Source organism: Camelina sativa, chromosome 4, assembly GCF_030686135.1.
Source record: "Camelina sativa cultivar CO46 ecotype springtype chromosome 4, ASM3068613v1".
In the NCBI taxonomy this organism is placed as follows: Eukaryota; Viridiplantae; Streptophyta; class Magnoliopsida; order Brassicales; family Brassicaceae; genus Camelina; species Camelina sativa.
Genome location: NC_141883.1, coordinates 7451162 through 7462519, shown reverse-complemented (window position 1 = coordinate 7462519; position 11358 = coordinate 7451162). Strand labels below are relative to the sequence as shown.

Here is an 11358-nt window from a genome sequence, read left to right as displayed (position 1 = left end):
TATTGTAAATTAAATCATGACACAGTCGCAAACATTTAAGAAAAATACCCTAAAATAGCACCATTTTCACGACCTTCTTCTTCACCAATCGAATTTGGGATTAACGATAAATAAATCAGATCTGGAGAAGCTATAAAATTGGTAAATCAAGCTCAGATTTGTAAGCAGAGAACTAAGATTTTCGATTTCTCTACGTATGTCTCTGCTCTCGAATCAGAGTCATCAGATCTCCGAGAACTTGTCACGAAGAAAGATAAATAAATTGTGGAGTTGCAATCTCAGCTTGATTCTCTCCAAGCTGAATTATGTGCAGCTTGAGAGTTCTACGAAGACATTTATGATGTCTCTTCAAGATGATGACCAAAATGTTTGGATTTATCTAGGTGTTTTATAACAGGCAGACCCAATTTATCTACGGATTTATTGGCAGGCACAACACAAAACATTTGAGGTATTTTAGTGAAATCTTGTGTCGATCTACTAACATGGATGGTTAATACTGTGTGCTTTTATCAGATTTTCAGGTGATGACACTCCATTAAAAGTTGTCAAGAAAAGAGAGAGACAAGCTAGTGTTCCTGGTAGAGATCAGTTTGCTTATTGCTTTAGAATTTCATTCATAGGTTAATATCATAGAGTTTCTCACAAAAATATTGATTGAATTAAGCTTTTGTCAAAAATTTAGGAAGCATAGTTGAACATTTAGGAAGGGATCCGTAAATATTAAGAAGACCTTCCTAAACGGATTTTATGACATCTCCTTATAATTTTGGACAGGTAGATGGTAATGATGAATGGTCTTACGGGTATTGTGAATAAGAAACTGTGTATTCAGCTGTCCTAGTGGTAAGAATCCAATGTACACATATCGTGAGAAAATTGTTCTTGGGAAGACAGATTGCACACCCTTCATGGTAAATCAGATCTTGCGTGAGCTCAGCTGGGAATGACCAAGACAAACTTATGATTTGGTTTGTTTTTGGTGTGAGGAAACAAATGAAGGGGGGGGGTTATATAGGTGCCCAAGGTCGGTGGTGGAAGCAGCTGGAAGTGGATAGGGATCACGGCATCACGACACATGGGTGGACACTAATCTCCCTCCGAGCGGCGGATAGGGTTGGTTGAGCTTATCCACAACCCTATCTTCTCCTATCGGTTAAGCATCACCTCCGATCAATCCTGACCGTCCATTTCAGCAGCCTGTTTGGCAGCTAACGTACACGGACAGTACAGTACGCTGGTGGACGCGTACGGCCATCGGCGAAAGACTATACCACCATACCAAAATCTGATTTCTCCATTCGTCTTCAATTTTTCTTCGACCAAAAGCTTCTAAATTTTCTAAAAAAGGCTTTGGCTCAACTCCAAAAATTACTTCCCCTTCGTCTTGATCTATTCTACTTCGATAGCCGTCCTTCAGCCATCTCGCGGGAATTTTAAGCCCTGGGGAGGGGTATTACAGTACCTATATTTGATTTTCTCATATGCTTGTCAGTATGTCTTGATATGCTTGTCATTTGTTGTGTGAGTGCAGGTACTTTAATACACTCGACAACAAGAAAATTGAACATTTTGATATTTTACAGTGGTGAACCCACACATGATGAAGAAAACATTCAAATAGATGTTGGTTTCAGACAATTAGGAAGACCTTCATAAAAGTCAAGGTCATTATGGAATGCCTTCCTAAAATTCAAGAATGCCTTCCTAAAAGTTATTGAATCCTTCATAAATTTTTTTAAAATGTGTTTTTAAATTTCTTTATATGTTTTTTTGTTATTGTATCACATTCACATATTATTCCATTAATGATGTATAATAATTTGATTTGGTGCACATATTGGTGTTTTACAACAAAGGTAGAAAATAGGAATATCTAGCATGATGTTTTATTTTATTTTTATGAAGGTCTTACTAAAATACGAGATAACCTTCTTAAATATTTTATTGTGCATAAAAATAGGTTTTGTAGTGAAATATAATTGAGTTATCAACAAAAGTTTAAACGTTCTGTAGTAATGATAGATGTTGTTGGTTTTCCAAGTTACAAGAACAGGAGAAGGTATTATACAAGCTATCAAGGAACCATCTATAAATAGTGATTTTATGAAAATATATTTGAATTCATAAAACGAAGAAAAGTTCAACATAAAAACTCAGCATTACTAAAAAAAAATGTAAAACATAGAAAGAAAACTCCATTAGTAAATGGTAATGGTATCATTTCTATGTTACCCTAGTGTTTACCAATATCCAGAATTTTTATGAAAGTCATCCTAAAATCTAAACTTGTTATGAAGGTCATCATGAAGTTCTAAGAATCCTTCCTGAATTTCGTGTAATCCTTCCTGAATTTCACCAGTATCACGACCAAGTGACATCATACATTTTCTTGCTGCAACAGTTGATGATCCTCCTAATGAATCTCCCTGTAAGAGTTAATCTCTTCATGAAAATAGCATTCCATAAGGGCAATAACGACAACAGTGAGCACATCTCTAACCCTCTTCAATATGTGCACTCCTTTCTTATGCGACTTGAATCTCCTCAAAGATGCATCCTCAGCGAAGAGCTGCAACAAATACAACCATGAAACAAAACAAAAAAACAGGAATCTCACCGAAACAATTAAGAAAACAAATGTTACTACTTTAGGTTTGAAAACAAACAATTCATATCAAAGCCCTATCCCTCTTTGCCTCACTACTTTAGGTTTCAGGCTTGGCACACCGAGACTTACAGAAAAATTACACTACCTACTTCAATGACCAATTTGACATACAAAGATCCTTCCAAAACCAAACTTCAAAAAAGAATCACTTCCCAATTCTTAACAATCTGATTAGAATCGATTTCATGATCTCTACCTTAGAACAGAGACAAATGTAAAAGATACTTACAGCTCCACATGGAACCCACGACGGGATTGAGCCAAAGCACCATCCATTTTCTGCAAAAAAAGATCAAAGAGGAGTATAACGATCTCGTCGTAAATCAAAAGAATTGAACACCATATCTGTTAATCAGATTCGATTCAATTCTTAAAAACAAAACCTGGGAAGAAGATTGGAGATGAGATGAAATCAAAGTGTTGTTGAGTAGAAAACGTCATTTCCGATGAGAAGCAAAGATTTCAGCAGTACGAAGACGATTGGGTACCAAAATTAACAAAGACCGATGAAGAAGCTCCTAGTAATAATAAAAGCCTTAAATTTGTAATTTTGCATTTTTTTTTTTCATGTATGAAATCTGGGGGATGAATCATTTAAAGAATATATAAATGTGTGCTAGTTTTGAAACATTTAAAGAAATGGGCTAATTGTGGAAAAAAAAACTTAAAATGGTGTTATTTTTGTCAGTTGCCCAACAATTAAAGAATATATAATATAAAAATATAATACAGTTCCAGTCATGTACATGAGAACTTTAAAACAAATTTTTGTATAATGACTTGTATCCTGATCACGTTAACGACATATATTTATATGTGTAAATATCTTAAATCGGTAACTTGATATATGTGATGATCACAACTAAATTTAAAAACTAAAATATATAATTTACATAATAAAATTGTTAGGTTTCTTTTTCTAAATTTTTTGCATTTGTCAAAATCTTATCGATAGACTTGACACTTATCTCGATTCTGTTAATGACTAACTTTGAAATTAACCTTTATATATGTCTTACTTATTATACAATTACAAAAAAAAAACAGCAGAATTAAATAATTGGAAATTAGTTTAATTTTTTATATATGACTTGTGTATAGATTTCCTTTTAATGATAGATTGAGAAATTTTTGAAAAAAATATATTTAATATTTTAATAAATTTAGAATTAAAACTTGTCCACATCTTATCAATAGATGAAACGTGTCGCGATCTTTTTAATGAGTATCTTTGAAACCAAGTTTTTACATATTACTTATGTATAGATTTAATTTTAATGATAGATTTAGAATTTTTTTAAAAATATATATTTAATATTTTAATAAATTTAGAATTAAAACTTGTCTACATCTTATCAATAGAACTCAAACGTGTCAAGATCTTGTTAAAGAGTAACTTTGAAAACAAGTTTTATATATTACTTATGTATAGATTAACTTTTAATGATAGATTTAAAACTTTTTTAAAAAATTATATTTAATATTTTAATAAATTTAAAATTAAAACTTGTCCACATCAAGAGAATTGAAAACTGTCACAATCTTCTTAATCAGTAACTTTGCTTTATATAATAAGATTTTCTTGATAAAATATTTTTATATATTAAAGAACTAAAATTCAAACCCTATTTTAAAATATCAGAGAAATTTTATTGCTAATAAGAGAAGAAGATAATATTTGAGAAAAATAACAAAAAATCAAAATATATTAAACCAAATTTAAAACTTTTTAACCTTTATTTTTGTGTATGGCACCCGGGAACTAGATACATTCTGGTATAAACCCTAGCGCGCACACACACACGCTTCAACAAAAAACCCTAATCTCATTGACAGAGAGAGATAGGAAGATATGAATTCGTTTCCAGAGGATCTATTGGCAATTATACTCTCGAAATTACCAATAAAGATTTTCACAGCTTTGAAACTTGTTTGCAAGCAATGGAAATCGATGGTGGAGTCTCCATATTTCCGTGACTTGTTTCGGTCTATGGACCAAAACTCAGATTCTTCATCATGGTCGCTCATGCATTATGGTAATGAAAAAGAAGTCATAGCTCAGTACAGATTCAACACTTGGGGACTCGAACGGTCTCTAGGCTCTTACATCTCGTCATTCCTAACCAAGAAGTTTGAGAGTTAGAGAAACAACTACAGTGTCTGGGCTTACAGTACCGATGCTGGTTTGATATTGATCAGTGACGTCCCTATCCATGTGAATAACCGATCCTTGTACGTGGCTAATCCAGTTTCACAGGAATGCGTAAAGATCCCTCCTCATCATAAGGGATATTCGTGTCCTTTGGGAATTGCCACACGAATTGAGAAAGGAGTGTTCTTTTGGATTACAAAGTTGTTTTGTTTGATTTCTCTAATCTGTGGAGCTTGCTGATATATTCATCTGAGACAGGTTTGTGGACTTTCGACACTGTCCATTTGTCTCTGTTTGGTCATAACCAAACGCCCATTAGCTTGCACGGGAGTATTCACTGGATCGCCATCAAGCGTAATGAAGATGATGCTAATACAATATACTTTTGGAGAAAGGAGGACCGAAGTTTGCTATCTTCTAACGTACGCAATGAAAAGTTTGTGATCGAGAGAAAGTTGAAACATAGACACGACCTAACAGGATCATACTTTTCCTCGTTCGTCCTCCCACAATGGCTGCATAAAATTCCCAAGACGGTGAGAGAATAGTTTTTTAATTTTTTTTTTGTAATACTCTTAGTTCCCTTACGCAAGAGGAATGAGGTGTGTAGTATCGTGTTTGGTCTTTAATAAGAGAGAAGAACAGAAAAAAAAAAAATGTTATGGCATTTTGAAGGTTATATAAAGTATTGAATCTTTGTGTCTAACTTATATGCAAGCTCATCAGCAAATCTAAATTTGCATGTTGAGTTACGAAGAATATACAGAGCAATTAACAATACTTTGTGAAACGAGATGCTTCCTTGGCAAACAAGTAAAATATATTAAGAGACTATAGCGAGAAATAAGAAATGTTTGGGATACTAATTGGAATCTGATTTCTGTTTAATTTCGAGTGATACAAACACCATCAAATATTGCAAGACAAATGAAAAGTACGAGGTTAGTTCTTGACTCGGATGCTCCGGCTTGTGTTGGGATTGATACCGCGAGTTTCTCCTGCATATGGACCCATTTGTCTCCTGATACCTCTGACCTGTCCTCTATGTCTAATGACTTTGTTCATGTGCTTTTTATGCAAAATAAAAATTCAAGATCACAAAACATCTGAGTTTGAGGCAAAGAAATAGGTCATAAAGAAACGAATGTTGCAGAAACTGGCAGTCCAAGATTGTTTACCCGGTACTTCGTTCTGGGGGTTTTAAGGTACTTGTTGTGTTTCCGGATTAATCATCTGCTGCTAGGGATCTAGGTTTTGGTGGGGATTTAAAAAAATAAAATGGTAAGGAACGTTAAACTATATATGGTGGAAGTTAAGTTTTTTTTTTGATGACGTGGAGGGCGATTGTTTGGCGATTAGGGTTTTATTTCTTGTTCGCCAAGTTCGATGCTATCGGCTGATCTGCCGCCGCCGCCGGGATCTCTGGTGGTCTCTGTAAGTCAGGAGAATGCTAATCAGGTAGATGCAGTGATTGTGGGGAGCAGTGATAGTGTTTTGCCGTCGGAGAACCGGCTTTCAGAGCAGGATTTCCCGATTTTGAGAAAGTCGCAATCGGAGCACACAGTGATGCTAGATCAAAAGCTATGGGTAACGGCGGTTCAGCAGCAAACTTTCACAAAACAGGATTTTGTAGTCTCTCAAGTGAATGGTAAGGATCGAGTTGTGGTCCCTAAGGAGGTTTTTGTTGATGTGAAGCCGCTATGGGAGGACTTCCTATTTGGCATGTTTTTAAATGCATCTTCAACTCTTGTGGGGAAAATGCACATGATTGTGAATAAGATTTGGCGTTTGGGTGACAAGTCCTCTTTTATAGACGTTTTTGTGGTTAATGACACATCAGTGAAGTTCTGGATTCGTAATGCATCAATGAGGGATCGGATTATGAATACAGGTATGTGGAATAATGTAGGGATTCCCATGATAGCGACTAAATGGACCCGGTTTACGGATTATGAATACAGGTATGAAGTCTATCCCGTTATGGTATGTTATGTTTCTTTGTGTGGTTTTGGTTTGTTTCTATGCTTGTTAGCCTCTGTTCTAGGAAGACTAGTGGTTGAAGGTGGTTGAGTTGTTGGTCGTGAACGTGGACGTTGTCGTGGTCGTGGACAAGGGCGTTATCGTGGTAGTGGTCGGGCAGGTTCCCCGGCCAGCAAGTGTGGGGTCCAGAGTTCCACGAGGAGGTATGTCAGAGGGTCACAAGCGTATCAAGCGGGACTAGAGTGGGTTAGCCGGTGAGCGTGCCGGACGTGCTTGGAACCCAAGTGTGGGGTTGCAGCAGGTGGAGCCCAGGTTCGAGATGATCGCTTGGCGGATCTATTGGCATGCTGTTAGAGCGGTAACCTAGAGGGTTACCAGTGCAAGCTCTAGTTGTGCCGCATGTGGCAGGGTGCAGCCGAGGGCTGCACATGTTGAGGAGTCTTCATCATTTGATTAGGAGGATGGAGCAGTTGCAGAGCGACCGGTACGAGATTCTTCTCGAGAGGTATCGAGTCTAGAGAGGCAAATAAGGGAATATATGCTGTTGGAGCAGATATATCTATGTTTGGTAGGTAATCCAGTTGGAAATTAGAAGTTGAGTGGGCAGGTGTAACATTGCAATGTTATAGTCAGACCACGGGGTACTTATGGTCGAGAGATGTTTATTGATATATAATAGTTTTTACGGTTTTTAACCATGATATAAGTGTGTTTTTGAGTCTTTTTATTTGTTTTCTAGGATGTTTTCGAGTGTTAGACAGGTTTTCTAGGATTTTGGCATGGATGGAGCAAAGTGGAGCAACTTGGATCGTGTTGGAGCATTAATCCGGAGGAAATCAACTTGGAATCGATTCAGTGAGATATTAGCCGCAAGAAGACCCACGCTTTGGAAGTTTTACAAATCTGCCATAAAGTTTTCCATAATTGTAAGACAAGTCCCTGACGTGTTTTAGGACATATATGTATTGTTTTTGGTTTTTAGAAACTCTTAAGTTTTATTCTAGCAAGTTTTATTTTCTGCAACTCTGACAAACTTTGAGAGCTTTGGGAGAGAGAGAGATCTGAACTGTTTTGTAAAGAAGAATTCATAAACTCCCTCTTTACACTTTTAATTTCAATTGCTTATTATTCAGAATGATGATTTGTGTTTCATTGAATATATCTGGCTAGTTTGCTTGTTAGATTCAGCGTTTTTCACAGGGTTTTTATGATTTATTAGATCAGTTTATTTAGGATTCATAATCTTTCTAGATCTTCATCATAGGTTGTTCTTCATATTAATCTTTGATTGACCATCTAGAATTAATAACCTAGGAAAACAAATTGGTATGAAAATAAAATTGATTTTCTTGATAAAACCTTTTGATGAGCAAAATTACTTCTTGCAAAGATATTTGATTTAGTAATTTTGTGAACAATCTAAACTTGTTTTTATAGCTGATTTTTAACCTTGAATTTCACAAAGAGATTTGGATGTTCTCGTTTTAAATTTAGATAATATTTGCAGTGAGAACTGATTTATTTTACAAAAGTGTTTAGAGTTCTAAATCTGATCTTAATTGTTTGAATCCTATTTATTTGTTGATTTAATAATTTGTAATTTCCTGAGAAATTCCCTAGACCCAGTTTTTTGATCTATTGAATTTACAACAGTTTTATTTAATGTTTTGCATTGTTATTTCAACTCAAATTAATCTTTTTAGGTTAATTATAAAACTCTATAATTTATTGTGTAGACTTGAGTCCTTGTGGAATTCGACCCCTAAGTACTACAATGATCTCTTAATTTGAGAGAGTAGCTATAGGGTTTAAATTTTAGCATATCAAATTTTGGCACCGTTGTCGGGGACTCTTTGAGATACCATTAGATTTGATTTTTTTTATTTCGTCTAAATTTTTCTTTTTATTTGAAACTTACACGCTTTTGCTTCTTTTCTCTTGTGTATTTCAGGTACATGTCTAATAAGCCTAACCCAAGGAACAAAAAGACTTGTCCTACTGTGAAGCTTTCGAACCAAGAGTTAGGAACACTTGAGCGTGAAAACCGAAAAGCTGCTAAATCAGCAAAGATGGTCAATCCGGTCATTTTAAGATATGATGAAGCTGGTGTTTTGAGAGATCAAGAGGGCCACTTGCGCAATGAGCAGGGCCAAAAGCTTGATGCGGAAGGCAACATAATTGATGAAGTCGTTGCCGCTGAGGAGCCAAACCTTGGTGTCGACCGATGCCAACTGGGTGTCGATCGACACCCCCTTCCAGCAGATGGACTTGGAGATGCAAACCACGCTAACAACCCAGTTCGAAGACAGGAGCACAACCAAGATCTGATCAGGACTTTTGCAGACTTCAATAGAGCTGATTTGATGTACGAAAACAGCTCTACAATTGTTCCACCTCCATTTCCAAGGAATGACTTTGAGCAGAAGCCTGCTTACTTCCAACTGGTTGGGCAAAGACCTTTCACAAACCTGCCCAATGAGAAGCCTCTGGATCATATTGAGCATTTTGAGGATCTGGTGACCAACATTAAGGCCAATGGAGCGACTGAAGACTACATCTACTGCAAGCTCTTTCAATACTCACTTGCAGGAGAGGCATCTCAATGGTTGAAACAGTTACCAGCTGGATCTTTAACATCTTGGCAAGACATTAAGGTGGTTTTCCTTAATTATTTTTATGACGATGCTATGTTTGATGAGTTGAGAGTGAAGCTGTCCTCGTTCAAGTTGTAACATCCGCGAACCGAAATCCCTTAGGGTTTGCATCAGCCGATGCACTACGTGCATCGGTTGATGCATAGCTAGTTTAGTACGGACGAGTTTAAGTTAAACGTTGCGTTTTGGGTTAGGGAAAAACCCTTAAGTCGTTTTTTATCTCACTCGACGAGTTTAGCCGTTTCTGAGAGAAAAGAAGAGAGGAAAAGAGTTCTAAGTGTTCTTGGTGAGATTTTGGGAGATTGGAGGCGTTTCTGTAGAGTGATATGCTCAAATTAAACCCTAGAGCTACTCTCAACTCGTTTAAGTTACCCTAGAGTTTAAGTTAAACACCAACCCGATCGAAGAGGATCCAATAGCAGGAAGAACAATCCGAAGAGCAACCCGAGCTCATCCTCGAGCACCTCATCGAGCAGACCCTCGGGCAGGACTGAGAAGCTACGGTGAATGGGTTTCCATATATACCCCCCTCTTCTTCCTCTCGCCTTAGCATGTCGCAGACCCTCAAACCAGAGAGCGGGAGCTTCTAAGAGAGATCTTGAGCTACTCAAACTCTTTTTCCATTTTGTTAGAATTTATTTACTTCTTCTTGCTATCCTTTTAGATTTCTACTATGTACTCTTCACTTCTATTTTTATATTTCAATACAATGCAATTTTCGTTTATCTATGCTTTTACGTTTTCTGCAATGAGATCTGAGTAGTGAAACAAAGTTTCTAGGGATGGGATAGACAATTATGTGTTCTTGATCGGTTAGGATGTCTTAGCTTGGTTGTTTATGTTTTATAAATTCCTTTCTAGATTGGTGTTCTTAATTCTATCAACAAACCGAGAGGTTGAAATTAGATCTAGGGTATTTTACCACCGAGAGGTGTAGATGAAATGCTTGAATCAATCAATGCTAGAGATTTACTCACTTACCCTAAGAGATTAGATGTGTAAGGAGTTTATTGACATTAATGAGTCGGTTTGTATTGCCTGCTTGGTCATGTTTCTCCAACGAGAGTTGGGTAGAGAAGTGATCAAGGTTGATTGTTTCTATCATGAGAGTGTTTTAAAAAGATTTTAGAGATTCATTGTATAAGAAATATTTGCTTGAGGCATGTAGGATTTCCATACTGGTTAGGAACACTTAGGAGTCGATTACCCCATCCTTAGGAGATTTCGCATCTTGATTGTTTACATTTTTATTCATCACTCGATCCCATACCCGAACTGGTACTCGATCAGTAGCTTCATGTACCCCCTCGAGTTGTTCTTACTTTCTTTGTTTACTCGATCACCCCACCCGATCATGTACTCTAATGCTTGCATCGAGTGCTTAGGTCGTGTGGTTCTTATTTATTTACTTTCTTTTATTTTATTTTAGGATTATTAGATGAAACCCTTATATTGCTTGGCTTGACTTGCATAGTTCTGATCATATCTCATCTGCTAGCATAACAACCATTTGGATTGATAACCCTTTGTACTACAACTGCAAAGGGAATTGATACCCTGGGTGAAAATCTTGTTATCAATTTGGCGTTGTTGCCATTTGGTTGAATTTAATTTGCTACGTTTAAGATTTCAGCACTTGCTAGATCAACTTCTATTTTATAAATTGGTTCGGAACTAACTTGTTTACATTCGCGTTTGTTTGTTTTTCATTTCAGGTACAACCAGCGTACCCACCCGACCCTTCACTCGATCACCTGATTGTGCATGCAAACACGATACAAGGGTAGTCAACACTTAAGTCCATTCATCGACAACACCGACAGACCAAGGCTACTCCATCAACAACAAGTTCAACAACCGCAACCAAACACAATTGAGGAGACAATGAATAATCAAAATGG

At 36.6% G+C, this 11358-nt stretch overlaps 1 protein-coding gene, 1 long non-coding RNA gene and 1 pseudogene across 2 annotated transcripts; 2 read left to right on the top strand and 1 right to left on the bottom strand.

The window, feature by feature from the left end:
* The first annotated feature begins 317 nt into the window (after positions 1 to 317).
* LOC147945554 (uncharacterized) lies at positions 318 to 964 on the top strand. The gene is made up of 3 exons (XR_015596227.1): positions 318 to 451; positions 525 to 581; positions 778 to 964. It is a non-coding gene; the product is annotated as an uncharacterized LOC147945554 (long non-coding RNA).
* A 1138-nt stretch (positions 965 to 2102) lies between these two features.
* On the bottom strand, positions 2103 to 3238 carry LOC147945553 (uncharacterized). The gene is made up of 4 exons (XM_087509057.1): positions 3055 to 3238; positions 2901 to 2950; positions 2504 to 2572; positions 2103 to 2429 (listed from the first exon to the last, which is right to left on the bottom strand). Exons 1-4 carry the CDS (start codon positions 3110 to 3112, stop codon positions 2277 to 2279), a joined length of 330 nt encoding a protein of 109 aa, XP_087365183.1. The 5' UTR covers positions 3113 to 3238; the 3' UTR covers positions 2103 to 2276.
* Positions 3239 to 4522: 1284 nt separating this feature from the next.
* LOC104783663 (putative F-box protein At3g28280 pseudogene) lies at positions 4523 to 5529 on the top strand (annotated as a pseudogene).
* Positions 5530 to 11358: the final 5829 nt, after the last annotated feature.